The sequence below is a fragment of the Loxodonta africana genome, chromosome 12 (assembly GCF_030014295.1).
Source record: "Loxodonta africana isolate mLoxAfr1 chromosome 12, mLoxAfr1.hap2, whole genome shotgun sequence".
Classification (NCBI taxonomy): Eukaryota; Metazoa; Chordata; class Mammalia; order Proboscidea; family Elephantidae; genus Loxodonta; species Loxodonta africana.
Genome location: NC_087353.1, coordinates 42,462,105 through 42,488,625, shown reverse-complemented (window position 1 = coordinate 42,488,625; position 26,521 = coordinate 42,462,105). Strand labels below are relative to the sequence as shown.

Below are 26,521 nucleotides of genomic sequence, written 5' to 3'. Positions count from 1 at the left end.
ATAGCAACCGTATGTACACTAGAACAAAACACTGCCCAGTCCTTTGCCATCCTCACAATTGTTGTTATGTTTGAGCCCATTGTTGCAGCCACTGTGTCAGTCCATCTCACTGAGGGTCTTCCTCTTTTTTGCTGACCGTCTATTTTACCGAGTATGATATCCTTCTCCAGGGACTGGTCCCTCCTGATAACATATCCAGAGTATGTGAGATGAAGTCTTGTCATCCTTGCTTCTAAGGAGCGTTCTGGTTGTACTTCTTCCAGACAGATTTGCTCATTCTTCTGGCATCCATGGTATATTTGATATTCTTCACCAACATCATAATTCAAAGGCATCATTTCTTCTTTGGTCTTCTTTATACGTTGTCCAGCTTTTGTATGCATATGAAGCAACTGAAAACACCACAGCTTGGGTCAGGTGCATCTTAGTCCTTAAAGTGACATCTTAGCTTTTTAATGCTTTAAAGAGGTCTTTTGCAGCAGATTTGCCCAATGCAACGTGTCGTTTGATTTCTTGACTGCTGCTTCCATGGGTGTTGATTATGGATCCAAGTAAAATGAAATCCTTGACAACTTTAGTCTTTTCACCATTTATCATGATGTTGCTTATTGGTCCAGTTGTAAGAATTTGTGTTTTCTCTATGTTGAGGTGTATTCCATACTGAAGGCTGTAGCCTTTGATCTTCATCAATAAGTGCTTCAAGTTCTCTTCACTTTCAGCAAGGAAGGCTGAAGTGAGTCTTCCTCCAATCCTGATGCCACATTCTCTGTAAAGATTACAAGCTAGGAAAATCTATGGGGCAGTTGTACTGTGTCCGGTAGGGTCACAATGAATCAAAATCCACTCAACGGCACATAACAACAAGGAGCAACTGGAACTCTGGTTTTGTGAAGTCTTCTCATTCTTAAATGTTGACGACTGATTAGAATTAAAAATTGCTGGGCAAATGAAACAAATCTAGGAGTCAGATTCAGCTCTCGGCCTACCGGTTTGCAATTTCTGCTATAGACTCAGAGCAAAAATAAGTCTGGAGATGTCAGGCCAAGGCCTAGTCAAAGTGGCACTCAGATAAATGGTTAACATCAGAGGGGTATGACAGAAGACACCAGGGTGCCATGACCAGCGCAGTGACGATAGAACTAGGAGCCCAGAAACCAGCAGCAGGAGATGTAGGTGAGCAGGGCAGCAGTTGGTATCTGAGGCCTTGTGGTAATAGTCCTCTGGGTTTGAGGGTCTGGTTTTGAGACCTGGCACCTGTGGAGGCTGGTCGAGCAGAGAAGAGCCTCAGATCTGAAGGAGATGGGGAACTAGCCAGATGGTTAGGATATGCACATGCACTCTGAGGGAAATGGAGAGGGATCCTCTGCCCAAAAATGAGCCACGAGGTGGGAACTTGGTCTCAGAATCCCCATAGAAGCACTACTATTGAATTATGGCTCAGGGTCAGAGCAGGCTGACTAGCTTTTGAGACAGTTAGGACTTTTTGGATAACATACAATAGACACTCAATTCAAACTGGCTTAAGCAAAAATAATAACAAAAAAGAATGTGTTGGCTCGTGCAACTAAAAAGCCAACTGTAAAAAGTAGAACTGGTTCCAGGCAGCTTAGGTGTCAGCTAGCCATTAAGAGTCTGTCTGTCTGTCTGCCTCTCTGTATGTCTCTGCCTTTCTCGGGGTTTCTGTGATGTTTCTCCCATTTTCATGCAGGCTGTGTTCATAATGGTGAGCCCCAGTGGATCCAGGCTTATATTATTTTACTGCTAGAGTCTCACTGGAAGACTTGTGTTCCCCAGTAGTTTCAGTAAAAATGCCAGGATTGAATCTTGTTGGACTGACTTGGGTCACATGTCCTTTCACGAACCCGTCTCTATGGCCCAGGGTGGTGGAACACACTTTTTCATCAGGCCTGGTCCCTTGCCCATCCTAACCATGAGTCTGTGAATGAAAAGGGAATGTGTTCCCAAAGGAAAAATTGAAGTACTGTTACAGAATAGGGGCCGTGGTGGCGCAGTGGTTAAGAGCTCAGCTGCTAACCAAAAGGTCGGCAGTTCAAATCCACCAGGCACTCCTTAGAAACTCTATGGGGCAGTTCTACTCTGTCCTATAGGGTCACTATGAATCAGAATCAACTCGACAGCAACAAGTTTCATTTTTGGTTTTGGTTTATTACAGAAGCAGAGGATGCTAGGATGCAAAAACAACGAATCGCACTTTATCCAGTAACCCAGGTTAGCTAGAGCTTTTAAATTCCCTCTTCTTTGCCCCTTGTGTCAAGGTCAGAGGAGAATATAAGAAGATTCCAAAACACCAGGCAAATCATTACCTAGATGCCTTCATTTTATAGCAAAGTACAAAAGGCTGAGATTCTTCAAAAATAATTATCTCCTTCAGTATAGGTGGGCAGTTCAGTGGAAATTACCACATGAGCAGATCAAAATGAGAGCATGGTTATAGAGCTTCTGACCGTCAGTCAGTGCTTCACATTTGAGGTAGGACATAAGTAGAACATTAATTCTCTGGGCTGAAATCAAGTCTAGCATTAAGAAGATTAATTAGTTAATGTTTATAAAGTACGGTACAGATATGCCCTTTTAAAATGCTAAGTATTCTAAAAACTACATTGTAACATTTTACTAAATGTAAAAGATCTAATGTTCATCATTTCTTTCATACAGGTTGGCAAAGATTCTTTTGGCAATGATCATATAGAAAACTTAAAACGGAATGATATTTCTACAGGTAAATTTTCATTTTTTTCCAAAGTTGGCTTTTAATAGCTATTGTCTGTGATCTTGTTAGGAAAAAATTTGAACATAGAATAATCAGGTCCTCTTTTTTTTTTTTCCCTCTGGTGGCCAGAGAATTTTTCAGCACAGCTTTGTCTAGTCTTGTTTAAATGCCCTTTGGTTAAATCTTTAATGTATATTCCTCCAGGTGGAAATAAAACAATAGGAGGTTGCAAACCTTCATCTCATGGAAATGTTTCAAAAGCAGGTGACAAGGAAAAGTAGGTACTACATTCACAAAAGATTTTAAGAAAAATCGTTGAATATCATAGCTGGAAACAATCTTAGAAACCACCGAGGCTAATCTGATCATTTCACAGAAGAGGAAACTGAAGGCCAGAGAGGATCAGTGATTTGTCCAAGAACACACAGCTAGTTGGAGCTAGCGCCACAACCGGAACACAAGTCATCTGACTCCAGGGCAGGGCTCTTTGCTGCTGCCAAAGGCTATATGATCAGCATTTCTTTGTCCATGTCAGGCCATGGTTCTTGATGAAATGCAAGACTTGTGAGAATGAAGAAAATCAAACAGATTCATCTTACTGGTTTGATCTTTTGCCTCTTATCTCAAGTCTATCATTTATTTCACTGAAGAAAATAAATGCGTTGGTCTAGAAAAATGCGTATGTGTACAGCTATGAATAATCCTGGGTAATAGGAAGCGGGGGTGGTTTGATGGAGTTGTTATTAATGCAGAGGAAAGGTGTAACTAGATGTGAAGACTTCTCTTTTTCCTCGTTGTATAGGTGATGGGTATAAATTAGCACTAATTACTGATTTTCTTTATCGTTCCAGATGGTTAAAGGTTAAAAAAGTTTTACCAAGGATTAGTGGTACATTAAAATTGTTACAGTAGATTATCTATGACAGGCTGTATGTATGTGATTGTAATTTTCTTTTTTCTTTTAGAATTTACATATCAGACTAAAGATGCTGCTACAGGAACTGCTTCTATAATTGTCAATAATGAAGGTATGCGTTTCACATATTGGAGTGTCATTTCGTGAGACAGACAGTTCATTTCCAGAACTAGATTTGAAAGCCTTAATTTTTACCCTAATCCTATGGCTGTCCTACCAAACCCAACTCCCACGGCCACTCCTCACAAAGCCCAAAGCGTGATTTTACCCCTCTAAATATAAACTTGTTTCCCTTTAATTAATTCCCAAGTTGATCATTCCAACGTAAAATTGTCCATCCAATATATGTATGAAGTGTTAGGGTTGCTGCAAAATAACACTTATGTTCTGTAATGTCGCCATTACCCCTCACATGAACTCAGGGTTGACATTTGTCTCTAGAAGCAGTCAGGTATTCATCTGCCATTTCAGTTACACTAGGTAAAGAAATGCAGATAGATAGGTGCAAAAGAAAGTTTGTTTGATGTATCATATTTATAGGATATTTATTGAGCAAATAACAGCAGCTAATTGTCCTGACTTATCGTTAGCATTCAATTTCGTCTGCTCTTTAAACAGCAATCAGATCTCAAAAGTCTGTCTATGCAACTAAGTCTGTCACAAGGCCTTGAAGTAGCTGAAACATTTGTCTTAAAAAAGGATAACTTCCTTTCTTCCTCAAGTAAAGTGTCATGATTTCTGCCAACTGCCTTAAGTATAAAAACACCTGCATAAAGTTTTTTAAATCAGAATTAATATCCAGAAGGACCCAGCATCCTGTCAGCCATCTAGGACAGAACCTGGAACATTGTGGGCACTCAGTGTGCAGAGAAGTCACTTAGGGTTGTCACTGCCTTCTGTTTACAATGCATTTTTCACAAGATTGTTTCTCATAAAAGATAGGGTATTTTTAGCTTGACTTTAGTGATCCCAAAGTCAGAAAGAAACAAAAAATTATTCCACTTAGAGACAGTAGACGGCACTGGGTTGTTTTTTTTTTTTTTTTAGAGACAGTAGATAAAAGTTTTCTAACAATAGAAAGTCTGTGTTCATTACTTTAAGCTACATCTTAAATAATTATTGCTATGACCTTCAGCACATTTCCTGTTTGAAACCTCTTTTTGTGTTGTGGGGATTTCTTCAAGTTCTGTTTCTTCCATATCTGTGAAATAAAATGCTGCATTTTCCATTCAGGGGTATCATTTAATATTATATATTGAGTGCCTGTTACGGTAGACTTCACCTGGTTTATAGTGTATGGTAACACTCTCAAAGAGTATAGATTGTAGTAGGAGAGTGAGGGTAACTACACAGAGGTGGAACAGTTAGTGCCTTTAAGTGAGACAGTGAATGTGGAATACAAAACAATGAGTTCAGTTTTTTTTAAGCATCGTAACATACACATAAAATTTACCATTAGTGACATTTAGTGCAGTCACAGTATTGTGCACCCATGACTGCTGTTTAGTTCCAGAACTTTTTCATCATCCAAAAGGAAACACTGTAGCCATTAAGCAGCCACTTCCCCTCCCTTAACCCCGGACAACCACTACCATATTTTACGCAAATAACACACACCTTCTACAGCTTGCCAACCACGCCCTCCCCTCGAGAGGTATTTTCGTAAGTACCACTATGCCAAATTTTTTAATATGTTGCTGTAAAATAAATGTAGCATAGTGTGCTTACAAAAATACCTTGTGGGGGGGTGTGGTTGGTAAACAAACATAGAAAGTGCATGTTATTTTCATAAAAATATGGTAATCTACTTTCTGTCACTATAGATATGCTTATTCTGGACCTTTCATATAAATGGAATCATACAATATGTGATCCTTTGTAGCTGGCTTCTTTCACTTAGCATTGTATTTTCTAGGGTCACGTATCAGTACTTCACTTCTTTTTAGAGCTGAATAATATTCCGTTGCATGTATATACCACGTTTTGGTTGCTCATCAGTTGATGGACATTTGAGTGGTTTCCATCTTTTGGCTATTGTGCATACTGCTATGAACATTCATATACAAGTTTTTTTTTTTTTTTTTTGAACACCTGTTTTCAATTCTATTGTTTATATACCCTGGCATGGAATTGCTGGGTCACGTGGTGATTCTGTGCTTAACTTTCTGAGGAACCATGACATCAGTTCTGATAAGGTAAATGTGAGGCACGAATGAGCTAACCATATGGCAATGTCCGCCAGACAGCTGGAACCCTGGGTTTGTTGCTCAGCAGCTAAGACCAGGCCAGAAATACAGACTCCAGAGTCAGCATTGCAGAAGCATCAGTTGACTCCAGCAGAGAAAATGAGGTCACTCAAGGAGAAAAAGAAACAGGGGTGTTGTCTTTCAGGGAGGGGGCCACTTTGAGTTTTCCAGTATTGAGATTGGATTTATACTGATCCATCTCCATTTTCTTAAGTGCTCTTCATGACCAAAAAACATGTCTGTGGTAAAACGATAGGCTAGAATTTGTTCTGCATTCAAAGGTAATTTTAGGTCATGTCTCTACAAGATCAACTCAAGCAGCCTGGAACACAAAAATGACTGCTGCAACTCATCCTTCTAGACCAGTGTTGTCCGCAGAAATAGAGTACAAGCCACATACCTAATTACAGACATTCTAGTAGCCACGTTTAAAAAAGTAAAAAGAAACTGGTAAAACTAATTTTTTTTTTATTATGCTTTAGGTGAAAGTTTACAGCTCAAGTTAGTTTCTCATTCAAAAATTAATCCACACATTGTTATGTGACCCTAGTTGCTCCCTCTATAATGCGACAGCACACTCCTCCTTTCCACCCCGGATGTCTCACGTGTCGACTTGGCTAAGAAGCACACTCTTCACGAGTATCATTTTATGTCTTATAGTCCAGCCTAATCTTTGTCTGAAGAGTTGGCTTTGGGAATGGTTTTAGTTTGGGGCTAACAGAGTCCGGGGCCCATGTCTTCTGGGGTCCCTCCAATCTCAGTCAGACCATGAAGTCTAGTCTTTTTACTGGAATTTGGGTTCTTCACCCCACTTTTCTCCTGCTGCATCAGGTACTCTGTTGTGTTTCCTGTTAGGGCGGTCATTGATGGTAGCAAGGCACCATCTAGTTCTTCTGGTGTCAGGCTGATGGAGTCCCTAGTTTATGTGGCCCTTTCTGTCTCTTGGGCTAATATTTTCCTTGTGTCTTTGGTGTTCTTCATTCTCCTTTGCTCCAGGTGGGTTGGGACCAATTGATGCATCTTAGATCGCTGCTCACTAGCTTTTAAGACCCCAGGCGCCACTCACCAAAGTGGACAGAACATTTTCTTAATAAACTTTATTATGCCAGTTGAGCTAGATGTCCCCTGAAACTACGGCCCCCAGACTCCCACCCTTGCTACTCTGTTCCTCAAAGTGTTTGGTCGTATTCAGGAAACTTCTTAGCTTTTGGTTTAGTCCAGTTGTGCTGAATTCCCTGTATTGTGTTGTCCTTCCCTTCACCTAAGTGGTAAAATTAATTTTAATAATATACTTATTTAATCCAGTATAGCTAAAATCTTACCACATCAACATGTGATCTAAAATGTTTTAATATTAATGGTATTTTACCTTATTTTATTGTACTAACTCTTTGAAATCCACTGTGTATTTTACACTTATAGCACATCTCAGTTCAGACTAGCTACATTTCAAGTGCTCAAAAGCCATGTGAGGCATGTGCTGGTGACTACAATATTGGACAGTAGAGCTACTGATGTCTCACTTGACAGACAGGATGTAACACCGTCTTTCCCCCATTTAGGAGAGGTTGTATGGAATTATCTTTTATCTAGTGCTGTGATAATAGAAATTCCACAAGTGGTTGGCTTTAACAAACAGAAATTTATTCTCTCACAGTCTAGGGGGCTAACAGTCTGAATTCAGGGGATCAGCTTCTATGTCAGCTCTGAAGGAACATGGTTGTCATCAATCTTTCCCTAAACTAGGAGCTTCTCTGCACAGGAACCCCAGGTCCAGAGGACGCTGTGCTCCTCTCGCTGCTTTCTTGGTGGTATGAGGTCCCCCGTCTCTTTGCTTGCATCTCTTTTACATCTCAAAAGAGATTATCTTAAACCCATCTAATCTTACAGATCTCATCAACATAACTGCCACTAATCCATCTATCTCACTAACATCATAGCGAAGGATTTACAACACATAGGAAAATCACATCAGATGACAAAATGGTGGACAACCACACAATACTAGGAATCATGGCCTAACCAAGCTGACACATATTTCGGGGGCACATAATTTAATCCATGACAGGAATGGATCCAAGCACTGAGAGTACAGCAGATTCCTAGGCTAAATCTCTCTCTCTCTACTTTTTTAAGTTGTCTGGTACAATTTTTCCATCTGTTGGGTGTTATAAACTGTATTATGATTTACAGAATCACTTTTTATTTATACATGAACTGACTGTATCCTACAGAACATTAGTTTTCAGTGTTCTGCAAGGTTGTTCCTATTTATGCTCATCTACGTGACATCTGAGGGCAATGGTGGTTCAGTGGTAGAATTCTTGCCTTCCATGTGGGAGATCCGGGTTCGATTCCCAGCCAGTACACCTCATGTGCAGCCGCCACTTGTCTCAGTGGAGTCTTGCATGTTGCTGTAGTGCTAAACAGGTTTCAGTGGAGCTTCCAGACTAAGACAGACTAGGAAAAAAAGCCTGGCGCCCTACTTCCAAAAATCAGCCAGTGAAAACCCTGTGGATGACAACGGTCTAATTCCACTGTGCGTGGGGTCACCATGAGTCAATGACAACTAACAACAACAAAAACGTATGACATCTTTCATTTAAGATTCAGAATCTTTTCCATATACATTGTACCAGCCCTTTCCCATAAAAGAAATTTTTGAAGTATGTTTTGTATCATTGCTCAACTAATATTCTTTGTATGTAACAATATTGATAAGGAAAACCTTTTTAAGATTTTACTCAAAGTGATCAGAATGATATGAATGTTACAGAGATAATGCAGTTTTACAGTGACCTGGAATAAGAAATTTAACCTGAATGGCATAGAAACATTAAAATTACTACTTAAAAAACATTTTGCATAATGATTTTATAAGGGCAGTTGTAGCTTTGCCAAATGTCATTGCTTGGCTTTGTTTGGTTTTTAATATAAATATGCAAATTTCTTTGTAGGACAGAATATAATCATCATAGTGGCTGGAGCAAATTTACTTTTGAATAGTGAAGACCTGAAGGAAGCAGCCAGTGTCATTAGCAGAGCCAAAGTAATGATCTGCCAGCTAGAAGTTACGCCAGCGACTTCTTTGGAAGCGCTTACAATGGCCCGCACCAGTGGAGGTAATTTTACGTATTTGCCATTCTTTCTGTAAAAGCCTTTATTATTGTCTTACTAAAGCTAACTTTGTAAGTTAAGCAAACCAATCATTTTTTCCTGTAGTAAAATCATCTTTCTTCTATCTGTGAGATTTGCTGTCTTCTTGTAGTTCTTGGTAATGTTAGAAAATATGAATAGCATTTCTGACACCCCTCAATATAAATCTTCAGCCTAGTTGGCAGAAATGATGTAAGTAGTAACGAGAATCTCTAAGCAGCCGTTGTCCAGGAGACGCTCCAGGTGGTGAAATGATGTGCACTCTGGGAAGCAGAGGTGAAGCTGCACGTCATGTACAGCCACTGCCTGCACAGGTACATTTTCATAGGAATTGGAGATTAGTTCTTCCTTCTTTTTGTAAAACTTCATCACGTTTTCTATAAACAACAAAAGATTATTTACAAAAGTAATATTTTCGGTGTTGTCTGTGTTCATTCAGTAGCTCTTTCCTTTGGCATTTGATTTTGGAAATTTTCAAACATGTACACAAGCAGATGGAAATGTATGATGAGACCAGGTTACCCATCACCCGCCTTCAACAGTTAACAACAAGTGAAGAATCTGGATTCATCTGTTCTCCCACCCGTTCCCCCTCCTGCACCTCTAGCAAATAACAGACTTGTAAAAAAGCCAGGTAGTTTTATTGCCCAGCTGTGTACCATCTTCATAATCATTGGTATGTTTGAGTCCATTGTTGCAGCCACGGTGTGTTTTGAGTGCCTTCCAACCTAGGGGGTTCATCTTCCAGCCCTGTCTTGGACAATATTCTGTTGTGATCCACAGGGTTTTTGTTGGCTAATTTTTGGAAGTAGATTGCAACACCTGTCTTTCCAGTTGCCTTAGTCTGAAAGCTCCTCTGAAACATATCCACCATGGGCGACCCTGCTGGCATTTGAAATACTGGTAGCATAGCTTCCAGCCCCGTACCCAGTACACAGCAACATGCAAATCACCACATACAACAAGCTGACAGACAAAGAGTGGGATTTGAAATTTGACCAGCATTTATTAAGGCTTGAAAATAAAAATACAATGTTACCAGCCCCCCTTAGCGCACCCCCACCCCCCAAAAGGAAAATCCAGGTAGTTTCTTTTTGCTTATTTTCACCATGGACTACAGGGAAAGCACCTTCTAAGATAAAATCCCATTTCTGCCCTAACTTATTAGCTTTGTGATCTTGGCAGAATTATCTGACCTTTCTGAACTTGTCTGTAAAATATGTACATAAATACGCCTTACAGAACCATCCTAAGGATGGAATAAAATAAAATATGATACCAAGCGTGATGCAGGAAGTCTCAGTAAATCCCAGGTTTCTTCTCTCCTTTCCACTTATCTCTTTAAATTAAAATTAGGATAATATTCAGATTTCAGCACCATTTGGTCAGAAAAAAAATAAAAATAAAAAGCAGTCACTCTAAGACAGTGGCTCTTCTTGATATTGTGGCAATAGTTCTGTGATTTACATTAAGAAAAAAATAGACAGAACCACGTTGACTTTTCCAGATAAAATTCTCTCATCAAGATGAAAAACTGAAAAAAAGAAAAGAACAGTAAGTGTATAAGTGATTTCTTCCGAAGTGTATAGTGGTTTACATAGCAATAAATGGAAAATAAGTTACTGAAATGATTTTGTGGAGAATTTTAAAATGTATATCCTGATTTAATAAATTGTCCTCTTGGCAAAACAATATGCTGTGGCAAATTCTCACTGACATTTAATGTATTTTCAATGGACTCAAAGCTGTCAGAAAAAATCCTAAGCCAAAACCCATTTGGTTACGTTTTCTTGGGGTGCCCCTCAGGCATTTCCTTGTATGCATCAAAACACATTCTCTGTAACTTCTCTTTTTTCCCTGCAGTCCCTTGCTTCTCAGAGATCCCTGTTTCCTCTGTCCTAGCCTAGTCCTGTTACCCACCCAGCTTGTGTAGGAGTGAAAGGTACGGCAACCACAGTTGAGGATCTGACCTTTCACAGGGGAGGCTGGAGTAACCCGGGTGCGCAGGCAACCTGACCTGGGGCTGTCTTTTGGTCGGAACCCAGAAATACTCCCTCCATCCCCTGCCAGACAGCTCTTCCAGCTGAAGAGCTAAGGGATTGGGGCATCAAGGAAGAGGGGTAGGGGATGGTGGGCCAAAGACCTACTAGCCTACTTCATATTCTTACTAAGAGACAGCATGCCTAAGTAGAAATTCTGCATGATCTTTCTTATATGTTAATGTTAGGAGTGTTAAACCTTGTATTCGTAGGTACTTTACAGCTTAAAAGCACTTTCATATGCATTTGCTTCTCAGACAAACCTTATGACAAAGATTTGGCAGGCATTATTCTGAACCCCAATCTAAGATAAGAAAATTGAGACTCAGAGAAGTTAAGTAATTTTCTCATCCAAGGTCACACATTTATTAGGTGTGGAAGCCAGGATTTCAGACTCTTAAGACCCAAGTTCTATCTCCTAGTCCACACTTTTTAAAGCAACTGCCACATCCCACTGATTTCAAGGAACTGAGCTTTTATAAAGAATTATCTTTAGAAGAGTAAAAAAAAAAAATTGTTAACATTGTCTAGGATGTAGCCCAAGCTTTGAATGTTTTTCTTCTCAAAGAGTCACAGAGAAGAGCCCCTAGAGCGTTTTGAATAATGTGCTCCCCCATACAATATGTACGCGTGTGCGCGCACGCGCACACACTCGCTTCTCTGTCGGGATCTCCTCCAGCCAGGCAGTGTTCTCTGACCAAGTCAGCTGATCCCTCATCTAGTAGTTACCAACTTAAGTTCTATACCATGAGAGGGGTGTGTGTGTGTGTGTGTGTGTGTGTGTAATTCTCACATGAGAGAAGAGTGATGCACCACAAAGATCACTGATTTGGGTGGCTTTCAATTCAGGATTAATCACTTACCAAATGGGGGACCCTCAACCAAGTAAGTCAGTTCCCTGCTCTGGGAATTAATTACATTACTAATTCTTCATGTTTCTTCATCTGAAACAAGAAAATTGGCCTGAGGGCTCTCATGGCCCTCTAATGTCACAGGGTATGAATGGACTGACCACAATGTAGAGTGGGCAAAGCCTAATGATCTTTGAGCACAGAGTGCCCTGTCCATTGCCCCACTGGGCTGCATAGGAGCTAATCTGCATTATTCCACCTTCAGGAAAGACAGTAAAATCATCATCATCATCTGCTGGCATGTTATCCCAGCTCCTTTATCTACACTTGTTACAAACAGTGAAGTTTGAATTAAATACATTGTTTAACTAGATTACATATCGATTGTTACTGTACAGAGGAAAAAGAACCCTCCATCTTTGAATATACTGTCTCTGAACTTTCTTCGTGCCTTTACCAAAATGAAAGCATTGGTTATAAAGCACCTGCCACATCAAAAATGAGTCTTTAGCCCTGTAAAGCCCCAAACCCTTGAAATCACAATGCTCTGAGGTTGGCCTACTGCAGAGCTGATGCTGCAGCTGCTTGTGATGAAATTATGCATGTTGGTTCTGGTCTTCCCATCCATTTCAAAGCAAAAGGAACATCACAGGAACAATTATAAATAATTGAGTTGTTAGCTTGCCAAGATTAAATTCTAGGTATAGTATAAATTATCTTTTAATGCCACTTTAGTCCTTTTCCATTTGGCAAATAAGACTTTTTGCTGGCCACCTGGACTTTTACAATAGCATTGTCCAGCACACAGCCCAACCTTTGAGTGTGTTTGCTGCTAAAGTCACAGAGAAGAGTCCCTAAAATGAGAGACTGCCAAGCCAGTGTTTTAGGTATCCCAACCTTCTGGCCACACCTTATATCTTGTTTAGGGGAATTTTTCTTCCCCTTTTTCTCTTGGCTAGCTGTTATTGTTGTTGTTGGTAGCTACTGTTGAGTCAACGCCGTCTCATGATACCCTTATGCACAATGGAACGAAACACTGCCTGGTCCTGCACCATCCTCATGATTAGTTGGGGATTGACCATTGTGGTCCATGGAGTTTTCGTTGGCTGACTTTTGGAAGTAGATTCCCAGACCATTCTTCCTAGTCCATCTTAGTCTGGAAGACCTGGTGAAACCTGCTCAGCATCATAGTAACACGCATGCCTCCGTTAACAGATGGGTGGTGGCTGTGCAAGAGGTGCATTGGCCAGGCATCAAACCTGGATTTCTTGTGTGGAAGGCAAGAATTCCACCACTGAGCCACCAGTGCCTCATGGCAAGTTATTAGGGCCTTCTATTAAGAGCTTCCACCTTATTTTCCTGACTTTTGGCCCATCAACTGCTCCCCCAAGTCTCACCCGTTCCTCATTAACATTATGCCAGATGTCAACATGCTGTTAAGACAACCAGGAGTTTAGTCCATCTTACGTTGTAACTGGTAATAGTTACTGTTAGGAGCTATCAGTCACCTCTGCAGCTCCTAGTTATTCCACAGTACAGTCTGTCTTCTCTCCTTTCACTTGGCTCCAAGACATTTTTTCCTTCTTGCCCGTTACAAATTTGCATTCTTGTTTCATTAGCTACATCTGCTCGTTCTTCATGTATCTTCATAGCGGTCGTTATGCTTATTTGTGGTCATACTAGCCAAGGCGAGCACTTTCTTTATGGCATTTTCTCTTTCCCCTGGATTTAGTTACTAGTCAGACTCTAAGCCTATGTATCCTTGCTTAGTAAGAATGCCTTACTTTGGGGTAAAATATAGGTAAATAAGATTTGATTCATTTTTATATCATTTTTATGGTAAAATTAAATTGTAGAATTCCTCATTCCAGCAATTGATGGTTTAAATTTAGTGAATAAATTCAGACTGTCTTCAACAGAACAGTCCATCAGTAATTTAAGAGCTAATCCCATAACCACCTCGAATCTCTATACCTTGGTTTCCACATCTGTAAAATGGTGCTAATAATTGCTTTATCTATGCCCTGAATTGTTTTGAGGACCATGCCAAACGTGCTTTGAAGACAGCAAGTTAGTTTGGTCTTCCGTTATAAAGCTGGGAGAGTTGGGGGAGACTTTCTGTCTTCCCTCACATCGTTGGCTGGCTGCCTCTTCCTGTCATTCAGGTCTCCATTCAGATGCCTCCTATTCCCTTTCCCTGACCACTCTATCCAAAGCAGCCAACGCCAAACCCAGCCACATTCTAAACCAAATTACTTTGACTGTTTGTTTGTTTGAATAGCTTTTAGTTGTATATCAGAAGTTGGCATGGGGCAGAGATTTTGTCTGTCTGCAGTGCCCAGATCAGTACCTGGCACGTAGTAAGTGCTCAGTAAGTACTTAAAGAATGAAAAAATGTCTGGAGTGTCCAAAGCAATAAGTGGGTGGGATTGTAATGAAAGAGTTGGAGAAAAGAGTAGTCAAGCTGCCTTCAGCTGTGTTAGTCAGGATTTTTTCAGTAACAAGTGACAGAAACCCAAGCCAAACCAGCTTAAGCAAAATAGGAATGTCTGGCCCATATAGCTGGGAATAGTCCTGGGGTCATTTACAGGATTGAAGGCAAAGCTACAGACATAAGTGTTATGTAGTGTGAAACCAGGGGATTGACACAACCAGGACTCTCCCTTGGTTCCTCGTCTTGGTTTCTCTTGGCTCAGCTTTCATGCTGCAGACAGACTTCCCTACACACAGGGAGTCATGGTTGCCAGCAGCCCGACCCACATCCTCCAGGAAGGACAGCATGCTCTATATCTACCTTCCCCTGTCTGGGTGATGGGCTCTGATAGGCTCTACTTGAACCTTATACATACCCTGTGGAACAGTTGCTGTTGCCAGGGAGATGGGATACTATAGTGGAGCAGGCCAAGGTCAGGTCATGTGCCCATTCCTGTTGCTGGGACAGAGTAGGGAGGGGTAGTTCCTAAAAGGAAGGAATGCTGGGCAGATAAAAACAAAATAGGTCCACTGTATCAGTCAACAAAGGGATAATATTTCTGATGAAGGCTAAGTCACCACAATTCAGGTGCTAAAGAAAGGCTAGATGAGAGATAAAATATGAAGCAAATATTTTTTACTTTCATATGATGACAGACTATACACACAAGCATGTTGATATGAGTGACTGAGCAGAGCTAAGGTCTCAGTGCATTGATGCGATGATGGTGCAAAGAGAAAGGCTTTCTTAGAGTCATCCACAACTTAGGGTTTATCATTTTACTCTCTTTTTTAATAACAAATTAAAACATGCTGTATGCAAAAAAACAATGAAGCATATAAAATAAAAAGTGAAAATATGTCTTCCACACCCCTTTCCCAAAAACTAGTAATTAGCTTAGTGATTAACGTCTCAGATTTTTTTCCTCTTCAGATGTAAGTGTATAAATGTAAATACACATGTAGCTATATTGTTTCGTCAAAAGAGGGAGGATCATACTATACACTTATTACAAGACTGACTTTTTCACTTATAAATAAATTATGGAATATGGAACTCTTTCTGTGACAAAACATAGCTGTACTTCACATTCTTTTTAATAGCTCAGAGCATTCCATGAGATATTTATGTCATAATATTTTAACCAATCACCTTTGAAAGACGTTTAGGTTTCTTTCTTTTTTTTTTTTCTGTTACAAACAGCTACATGAACACCCCAGTACGTTATCTTTACATACTTGTGTATTTCTGTAGTATAGATTTGGGAAGGAAATTGCTGAATCTGGGATCTTTGAGATAAAATGGAACTTTTGTAAGAAGAATGGGCCTATCGTGTTGTTGCCTACTGGTAGCTTTTTCTGACCTTGGCTCAAGTACAGATTTGAGAATCACACTAAGTGAGCAGGGTGTTTCAATTTATTGCTATGGAAAAGAGGGAACAATATATTTGTTCTGTAAACCTAAACAGTGAGTGCATTAGATTCCTGGGCAATGAGGGCCTTTATGCATAATTGACATTTCTAAGACCTCGCAAAAGAAGAACCAATGAGAGAGACTGTTGCCAGGCTACACACTCCACTGGAAGGCAGAAGAGATGGGTGGACAGGTGGGGGTATCGGGTTGTATCTGAAGGACAATATAATAACAGTAATAATCCTTGACATTTGTTCAACACTTTACAGTTCACACAGGGATTTTACATGTTTTCTAATTTAAGCTGCAAATAACCCTGTACAAAAATCTGACCAGCCAAAAAGATACTGTAGAATTTCTGTGCGTGGACATTCTGTATAAAGAAGCATATAATGAAAATGTAGGAATGGTGTTAGCTTATAAATCGCTGAACAAGACCCACTGACTAAACCAAAAGGTTAAGTAAGACCAAGGAAGGACAGAAGTAGACTAGACAGCCTCATCAGGCTGAAGCAGTAGACAGTAGCCATTAGCCACGTGCTAGTTAGCATCTACCCAAGAATATGGAATGGATAGTGCCAAACCGCCCATATAAGAGCCACCTGGAGAACTTGTTAGTGTGTAGATTCCCTCATCTTAACCTCCAGAGATTGTGGTTTAGTGGGTTTGAGGTGAGACCCAGAAATCATGCATTTTAACAAGCTTACCTAGTGATGCTGGTGTGCAGCCAAGTTTGGGAACCACTGTTCTAGAAGAATCTCTGAGAACTCCAGCAAGAGGATTTTACTCTGGGTCTGTAGTAAAGCGGAACTACTAACACGTGAGTCAGTGGACATGGGTACAGAAAAAGAAGACCAACCAATCTAGCTGAGTACTCTGATGGATAAGTACGTGTTTTGACAAAGGGGGAGCTTCCTGTGAATGTAATTTCTTTAGGCTTTCAAAGAGAGCATTTACAAAGTTCCACACCAATGTCTCCTCCCTGCCCTCACATTATGGATGTTTTGTTTTGTTTTCTGATTACTCCACGATGAGTTAGAATTGGGGGCATGTGTTGCTATGGACAGAGTCCTGTCTAGACCACTGTGTTGGAGAGGACCAGACCCTGGACTTTAAAATGAAGCCTGAGGACCTGGGTAGGGGCTCAGCTTAACCACTTTCCAATGTATGACCTTAGACACATGACCTCATCTCTCTGGGCCTCACTTTCCACCTCTTCTTTTCTTCTTCTATAATAATGGATGTGGCGTTCTCATTTTCCCTGCTTCTGCTATCCCCATCCATCTTTCTCTTGTGGCCTCTTAGTCTGGGCTAGCGCTCAGGCTCTGACAGAATTCCTCTTCCTTTCTTAGTCTTTCCTTTCGATTCCCAAGTTGCTCATAGAAACCAAGAATGTAAACTTTTGTATAAACGTGTATGTTTGCATAAGGAGTTGTCATACACAGGTGCACAGAACATAGGCTTCCTTATTGTTCTTACCAGGGAAATTCTTAGCCCTTTGTTGTTTCTTCTATATCATCTGTTTTTCCTTCCCTGAAAATGGATTTATGAACTACCTTTGCACCTAAGCACTTAAACTAACCCTCGAAAATGTTCACCAGCCTGTTCACATTCATTCGGGACCTTTCATGTCACAGCATTTTTACTTTTTTTAATGTTCTTGTTGTCTTTGCCTTAACTTTGCAAGCACCTTGGTTGTAAATATTGGCGCTTGCCCTTGAAGCTGAAATGTTATAAAAAGTAGAGCAAATGGAAATGAGAAGGAATTGGTACTTAGGCTATGATGGAGATTGAGATTTCAGACTTTCCTACATCTGTGACTAATTTGATTTTTAATCTAATGGAAAAAATGACAAAAATGATCCTTTTTGGGGATTTTCCCTCCTGAATGTCTGCAAATGGCTATTAAAATTGATGACCAATGAGCCTTTTTCCATTCCTTTGTAGTAAAAACATTGTTCAATCCAGCTCCTGCCATTGCTGACCTGGATCCCCGGTTCTACACCCTTTCAGATGTGTTCTGCTGCAATGAAAGTGAGGTGAGAATGAATGGTTTTGGTCATTCGTAAGAAACCAAAACACTTTTTTGTGAGTGGGTAAAGCAAAGAAGCAGGACTAACCACAGCAATTTGGTCACATGTGAATTACTGGGCACCATGAAAACAGATTTTTAAGTTTACTGGGGTGTGGAGAAAAGGAAATTAGTGAGTCCTAGGGAAAAGAAAAAAGCATTGTCTGAGTCATCCCCATAATCTGATCCTTATCAAACTTGGGTTAATTTTAGTCTCCTCCCTGCCCTCACATTTTGGATGTTTTGTTTTGTTTTCTTATTATTCCATATTCTGTGTACTAATTAGTATTAGGGATTCCAGATTTAGCAAATAAAACTACAGGATGCCAAGTTAAATTTGAATTTCAGACAAATGATGAGTAATATACTAAACATACTAAAAAATTATTTGTCATTTACCTGAAATTCAAATTTAATTCAGTGGCCTTTATTTTATCTGGCAACCCTAAAGAGTATATGGCCCCTGGAGCACCTACTACATTCTGTTGTGAAGACCCTGTGACAGCACTGATCTCCCTATGATGCCATGGAAAAGACCTCGGGGCTACTTCAGTGGGGGGGTACCCTCACAGTCCATCTAAGGGTCATAATGTACATACCTGCATAAACTATCAATATATTGATGTTGTACCACTTATTCTTAAATATTTTTAGGAAGAAAATTTCAGTATTTCTCCTATTTTTATAGGCTAGCCAGTATTAGACCTGAGCTCTTTGCCAGCATTGGGACACTGGACATATTATATACATTGCTGCCTGCAACATGCAGAGGGACAAAGATAGTGATTAATGAACTGCAATCTTTAAATTCTCATTTGGCTCTAAGGCTGAGTGAAGGCTTCTAGGATTTGTTGACCTGCCTTTTTGGTAGTTTCATCTCACAGAACATAGAAGAAACAAAAAAGACTGCTCCAAGGAACATAATTTTAGCAAGCCACAATAGATTGTGCAATGTTTTTGAGCAACCACTATGGCCAGGCATTGTCCTAGGCAGGAGGAGTTGTGGGAAATAGTGACCATTTCACAATAAGAAGTTAGATCACCCTCAACTGCCAAACTGCCTTAAATTTCCCTGCCGTACACTCCCAGAACACTCTCTATTTTGTCTTCAAACACTCACAACACTTCAAACACTCAAATTATGTGTTCAGGGTTTCTGTCTTCTCTAGTAAATTACAAGTTCTGTAAGGGTAGGGACATCTGTCGTACTCACTGTTGTATCCCCAGTGGCTATCACTATGTGTATGTTGTTGTTGCTAGGTGCCATTGAGTTGGTCTGACTCATAGCAACCTTATGTACAACAGAACAAAACACTGCCTGGTCCTGCACCATTCTCACAGTTGTTGTTATGCTTAAGCCCATTGTTGTAGCCACTGTGCCAGTCCATCTCGTGGAGGATCTTCCCCTTTTTCACTGTCTACTTTATCAAGTATGTTGTCCTTCTCCAGGAACTGGTCTTTCCTGATAACATGTCCAAAATACGTGAGACGAAGTCTTGCCGTTCTTGCTTCTAAGGAGCATTCTGGCTGTACTTCTTCCAAGACAGATCTGTTCATTCTTTTGGCATTCCATGCTATATTCAGTATTCTTCTTCAACAAAAAAATCCAAAGGCATTAATAATTCCTCAGTCTTCTTTATTCATGGCCCAGCTTTCGCATCCATATGAAGCAATTGAAAACAGCATGGTTTGGGTCAGGTGCACCTTAGTCTTCAAGGTGTTATCTTTGCTTTTTAACACTTTAAAGAAGTCTTTTGCAGCAGATTTGTCCAAAGCAATGTGTCTTTTGGTTTCTTGACTGCTGCTTCCATGGGTGTTGATTGTGGATCCAAGTAAAATGAAATCCTTGACAACTTCAGTCTTCTCTGTGTTTATCATGATGCTGTTTATTGCTTCAGTTGTGAGGATTTTTGTTTTCTTTTTGCTGAGGTATAATCTATACTGAAGGCTGTGGTCTTTGATTTTCATCAGTAAGTGCTTCAATTTTCAAGAAGCAAGGTTGTCTTGTCTACATGTCACAGGTTGTTATAAGTCCTCCTCCAATCCTGATGCCCCATTTTTCTTCATATATTCCAGCTTCTCAGATTATTTGCTCAGCATACAGACTGAATAAATCTGGTGAAAAGATACAACCTTTCCTGACTTTAAACCATGCAGTATCCCATTGCGTGTGTAGTTATCTATTAATGCATAGTAAACCGGAGATCAGTTCACCTAAAGCATTATAAAATGAAAGATAATTTATATTAAAATTTTAAAAGAATGAAGGATAGTTTGAAAGGCTTCAACATATATCTAGTGGAAGTGAAAGAAGAAGAGAATGGAAGGAACAGAAGAAAAGCAATAGTAGAGGAAAAATTGCAAGGTATTTTCTGGAATTGAAGAAAAGCATTGTTTTTTCATGAATTCTCAGATCAAAAGTGTATTAATGGTACCATGTAAAATAAATATAAATCTCTACTTACATATCTTTTAGTGGCACTGCATAAAAACAAAAATATTTTTAATCTACTAGAGAAAAAGATTACTTATCCAGAAATGACAGACAGCAGACTCTCCATTAGCAACTATAAATGCTAAAAAAAAAAAAAAAAAAATGGAATAATAGCTTTGGAATGATAAGGGAAATGGTCAACTTAGAATTTTATGTCTAGCTAAACTCCCATTGTAGACTAAAGGCAAAATGAAGACATTTTCAGACATTCAAAGACTAAGGGAGTTTTCCACTCACAGATCTTCATTTAACTATTAGCAGATATGAATCAAAAAACTGAACCAAAATGGAAGAGAAGGGATACAAGAAAAAATGATGTACACAGGAAGTGACAAGAATATGTCAGGAAATTTAATTTACTGTTAGCCAAAAAAATTATAATTAAATTTTGTGTTTTAAAAAAGGTAGAACTAAAACTCTAGTCAACAATAGTAAGATGGTGGTGCTTAAAGGTAGTTAAAACTCCTGTGCTCCTTGTCTTGTTGGCAAAGAGCGCGGAGATTCTAAATCATTGTAGACTTTGTTAGATGCAAAGAAATGGGAATTCTCATAGCATGCTTGTAGGAGCAGTCAGTCGATACAAACACTTTGGAGAACAATTTGGTAATAGATAATCAAGTTGAAATTCCATTCCTAGATATACATGCTAGAGAAACACTTAGGCATGAGCATGGGGAGACATGTACAAGAACATCCACTATATCACTGCTTACAAAAGAGGAAAAATGGAGAATACTAGAGTGTTCATCAAAAGAATGTTTTTTATGTTTGCAGTATGGAATCTTAAGCAGTTAGAAAAAAATTAAGTAGAGCTACATATATCAACACGAATTAAATAATGTTAAGGGGGGAAAAAGCATGTTGCTAAATAATATGTACAAAAAATACCATTTATTTAAAGAAAAATATTTGGAGAAAATGTTAATATTCAAATTTTTTTTCACTAAAGAATAATTTTTTAAAAGGTTTTTAGAAACCATAGCCCACAAGAAGCCCTTTTTATATTCTGGGGGAGAAATTCTGATCCCGTCCAAACCTGTCATTTTAAAATCAGATTGTAAGTGATTTGGGGCAGGTCACAGAATTAGTGAGTAGTGAAGGTCACCTGAATGCCAAGGTGTTGCTTTTTGTGCCACATTTAGTGTCTTTCCTACTCTGCTACCATCTTCTCTAGCAAAAACAAACAAATGAAAGAAGTTAGTGGTCTCCAGACACGGAAAGCTAGAGCTAATAACATGACTAAGGCATTATGTCTCAAGAGCGGTCCAGAAGAATTATGCTCTTACCCACTACCACCACTGCTGTCAAGTCAATTCCGACTCAGAGACCCTATAGGACAGAGTAGAACTGCCCCGTAGAGTTTCCAAGGAGCACCTGGCGGATTCAAACTGCCAACCTTTTGGTTAGTAGCTGTAGCACTTAATCACTACGTCACCAGGGTTTCCAAATTATGTTCCTAGGTGCCAAAATTTACAGGTAAAATTTATACCAAAATCACTGACAGTGGCCTCTTCTCCCTTCCTCCCCCCTTTCCTCCCTTTCTTTCTTTTATAGAGCTCTCTTTGTTCTCCCTAACTCTTCATTATGAAAATTATCATACACATAGAAAGTTGAAAGAACAATACAGTGAACACTAATATACCCTCCACCTAAACTGTTAACATTTTGCTATATTTGCTCTCCCCCTCCCCTGTGTATTTATTTTTGTTTTCACTGAACCATTTGAGAGAAACTTGCAGACAACATGATGCTTCATCCTTAAATACTTCAGCATTCATCTCCCAAGGCTAACCACAATATTGCATCATCACACCTAAGAAAATTGTCAATAACTCCATACGATCATCTCATAGCCAGGCCACATTCAGTTTTCCTCAGCTGTCCCAAGGATATTTTTATGGCTAGTTTTTATTGTTGTTATTGTGTTTATTTTCTTGAGCCAGGACCCATCACAACAGGTCATAACATTGCTTGTTATGAAAAAGAATGGAGACATTTTCTAGAAAAACAAATCTAATCTGGAAGTAGACCCAGGTTACTTTTTATCACCACTGTTTCTTTTCACTTTTGTGTATTCCAGGCTGAGATTTTAACTGGCGTCACGGTTTGCAGCCCTGCAGATGCTGGGAAGGCTGCACTGGTGCTGATGGAGAGGGGCTGCCAGGTCGTCATCATCACTTTAGGTGCTGACGGATGCGTGATGCTGTCACGAACAGAGCCCATCCCAAAGCACATTGTCACAGAGAAGGTCAAGGCTGTGGATACCACGGTAAGTTCAAAGATTTAAGTATCATTTTTGACCATTGGAAGTTGTTATTTGGTAACTAAGATACTGCACTTGAATTTTTGGATAATGAGGTAAAGGCCTAGGAGGTGATAGTGGTGGAATAACAACCAGGCAGGAGAACTGGATCTTAGTCCCTCTCTAACTCACTGGGAGACTTCATACAAGTCACTTAACTTCTCTGAGCCTCAGTTTCCTCGTCCATAAGATCAGAATGTCTGTTAAATTATACCTGTACTGCTTTTAATCATTAGTTCATTTAACCAATAAATAGTTATTAAACACCTATTATATGCCAGTCATATCTAGATGCCGGGATTACAGTAATGAACAAGACAGAACCTCTGCTGTCATGGGGATTGGATTCTAGACAATAAGCAAATCACCTTGTCTTACATGCTTCCCATGTGGAATGAATGGCAGTGAGCACTGGTTCCAAAAATACCAAACCGGTTGCCATCAAGTCAATTCCAACTCAAGGTGACCCTGTGTGTGTCAGAGTAGAGCCGCACTCCATAGAGTTTTCAAGGCTGTGACCTTTCAGAAGCAGAATACCAAGCCTTTCTTTCAAGGATCCTCTGGGTGGGTTCAAACTGCCAGCCTTTCAGTTAGTAGTCAACGGTTTGCACCACCCAGGGACTCCAAGTGCTGTTTAGCAGAGGTCATTCGTTTAGTCAGAAAATGGTAGCAGCTTACATTCATTGCGTGCTTCCTATGTTTCTTTCTTAAAAATACATCTCATTTAATCTTTACAACAATTATATGAGGTAGGTACTATTATTAGCCTCAGTTTAGAGGTGACACTTGCTAAGGATCACATTGCTAGTAAGTAACAGAGCTCGTGGTTCAAAACTAGGCCTGCGGAGCTCCACACAGACATTCCTTGTGCAAGGCACTGATTAAGGAAAATCACTAGCGGACGAGCCATGGCTACTGACTAGGAGAGAAAAGGGAAAAAAAATAAGAAAAATATTCACAGTTCCTTAGAAACAGGGAAAATACTGATGCCTGTAAGGCATTCAGAAGAGCTGACTAGAAAAGTAAGTAAACTTCAGGGACAAGAAACTATGGTGAGGAAGAAATAAAAGTTTAGGGTTTTTGTTTATAAGACACTGATATATAATTAATTATTTATACAATGTGTTTTAGTTTTTTTCTAATGCTGATAAAAGACTTTAAAATACGGGTCATATATTAAAAAGCTTGTGGGGATCTGATAAACTAATGATAACGAACATACTTTGAAAAAGTTGTAAGTGCAAGGAATATTTTTATGCCATGAAATTAACATCCCTATTGCCTTTCAAAAATTGCTTTGTATGGGATTTGATAAATTGTACTAGGTGCTGGTAGTCTCTTCGTATTTAATCATTTTTGAAACCATTAGGTTTTTTCTGTTTTGTTAAGGACAGTAACCTGAATTTGAGAGGTTACTTTTTACTTCTGAATTCAATCATCCATTACACTAAAACTACGTGAGGTCCTGAACTACAGCGAGAAAAGTTTTTCTCTTGCTAAAAATAAAATGAGGAGCCCTCATGAGGATGTGGAACCTACATGAATCCACAGAGTGGTTCAGCCTGTGACTTCAGTATCTGGTAGTCACAACTTCTTTTGGTCGTAAGCATCAGAAGGACAACTTGAACAGGGTTATGTAGAAAAAGGGATTTATTTGGTGCCTGTAACTGAGATACAACAGAATGCAGAAGGTGGATCATATCGTCAAGAGGCTAAACTGTGCCACTTGCTCTCTTGCTCTCTCGCTCTGCTTTCCTTGTAGTGGCTTTGAGCTCAGGTAGGCCCTCTCCAGGTGGTGGTGCCTGGCAGCTCCCTCCTCACACTGTGCCCCACATCATGTCCCCATCCATGGTGTCCAACAAAAATCAAAGAACTTTTGTCAGAAGATGAGGAAGTAGATTCTGGGCAGACCAAAACAGCCGTGCCCACGAAAGAACATGAGTGTGGAAATAAACTGCTTGGGCATGCAACTAAGTTATGAAGAAACTAGCCTTGAAATTGTTTAAATTGGAGTTAGCAGTAATAATCATCAGAGTAATTTCACTGAAGGAACAAATTTCATAGATCATGACTGATTATAGCTTTAAGCATTTTTAATACAGCAATAGACACTGAGGAGGTTTTTACAATTTGTGGATAACTGCTATATGCTCTTTCATTTGGTTTCTTAGCACTTGTAGTTAATTTTTAATATCAAGAAATTGAGTTGACTTGAAGAATCATCTCCTTCAGGGAATATCCCCTTCAGGATAAATGGCTTTTGCTCTCTGAAAGTACCCTGACAGAGTATAGTGGGCTCTGTCTAAGATCTAGGAGACTGGGGTTCCAGTCTCTGCTGTTTTTGATAATTTGCTATCACCTTCGGCAACCCAGATAACCTCTCAGGGCCTAAGATAACTCACCTGTAAAATGGGTACGTTATATTAATACTGCAAATAGAAGGGGGGTTTAATCTCCGAGGTTCATTCCGATTCTAGAGTCTGTGGTCCTGTGGCTAAATGTGTTCATTCATTCAGCAAATACTAATTGAGTCCTGTTTACGTGCCACATGAGGAGAAGACAAAGGTTAAACAGACATGGACCCAGACACCAAGAGGGGGAATAATACTACCAGTTACCAAAAGGTTGGCAGTTAGAACCCACCCAGTGACTCTGCAGGAGAAAGACTAGAGATCTGCTTCCAGAAAGATTGCAGCCTAATAAACCCTATGGGGCAGTTCTACTCTGTCTGTCACATGGGGTCACTATGAGTGGAAAATTGTCTCCACGGCACCTAACAACAACAATAATATATAATTTTTTATGATGCAAGATAGATGGTGGTAAGTACCATAGGAACAGTTTGGTAAAACACAGTAAGAGTTCGATAAGGGAACAGTTTACTTAATGCTTGGGGGCAGGAGATGGAGAATTAGATCAGAGAGGGTCAGGGCACTAGATTAAGGATAGGCAATTTTTTTCTGTAAAGGGAAAGAGAAAAAAATTTTAGTATTTGCAGGCCATATGCATACAGGCTCTTACAATTACTCAATTCTACCACGGTAGCAGGGAAGCTGCCACAGACAACACATAAACAAATGTACGTGGCTATATTCCAAAAAAATTTTATCTACAAAAATAGGTAGTAGGTCAAATTTGGCCCATAGCCAGAGTTTACCAAGCCCTAACACTAGGTGATCGGGTCTCTGCTTTGAGGAATAGGTAATCTCTTGGCTTCCGCCTAAGTCCAAGATTCTGAGGTTCTGTGTCCCACCCCCACCAATCTAAATGGATTTTTACCAAGACTAATTAGTTGTGTTTCGTTGTGAGTAATAGTGGCATATTATCATAGCCATCATACCTAGTGGTAGTCTAAGTACTTCTCTTGGGAAAAAATAGGATCTTTACCAAAGCGTGACATTGGAAAATTTCATAACTCCAAATATAAAGAAAAGATCCAGACGCTTTCTGAAACAAAATAAGGATCACATACAAAACACCAGGAATCAGAATGACATCAGACTTTTCAGTAGGAATACTGTTGTTGAGAATTAAAAGACTGTGGTACAGGAGAGGACTTTTACTTCCAGAAAGATGGAGTAGACATTCCTTTCTCTATTCTGCCCTCGAACATATATAAAGCATATATAATGATTCATATTATAAAAGAAACAAACATATATAATATGAACATTATATATGAAACAAACATAAGAACCCTGAAAGGTAGACCTTGTGACCCAAGTAACAACACAAATGGTGAGATCCTTGGGTTTTCTTTTTGCCTCATATATATCCCAGACTGGGTGCTGGAGAAGCCAGAAACGACAAGCACAGAAAAAAAAAAGAC

At 39.6% G+C, this 26,521-nt stretch overlaps 1 protein-coding gene across 10 annotated transcripts in view; it reads left to right on the top strand.

The window, feature by feature from the left end:
• Nucleotides 1–26,521, top strand: part of RBKS (ribokinase) — a 151,877-nt gene that overhangs the window by 66,634 nt on the left and 58,722 nt on the right. For 6 of the 10 annotated variants that reach the window (XM_064295171.1, XM_023550557.2, XM_064295165.1 and 3 more), the window contains 6 exons: nucleotides 2,174–2,229; nucleotides 2,677–2,740; nucleotides 3,697–3,759; nucleotides 8,851–9,015; nucleotides 17,773–17,864; nucleotides 22,471–22,659. In XM_064295171.1, the coding sequence (XP_064151241.1) occupies nucleotides 2,191–2,229; nucleotides 2,677–2,740; nucleotides 3,697–3,759; nucleotides 8,851–9,015; nucleotides 17,773–17,864; nucleotides 22,471–22,659 (612 nt within the window). In that variant the 5' untranslated portion in view covers nucleotides 2,174–2,190. The remainder of the gene's footprint in view (nucleotides 1–2,173; nucleotides 2,230–2,676; nucleotides 2,741–3,696; nucleotides 3,760–8,850; nucleotides 9,016–17,772; nucleotides 17,865–22,470; nucleotides 22,660–26,521) is intronic. The other 4 variants (XM_064295169.1, XM_003411949.4, XM_023550556.2 and 1 more) reach the window with 1 other exon arrangement.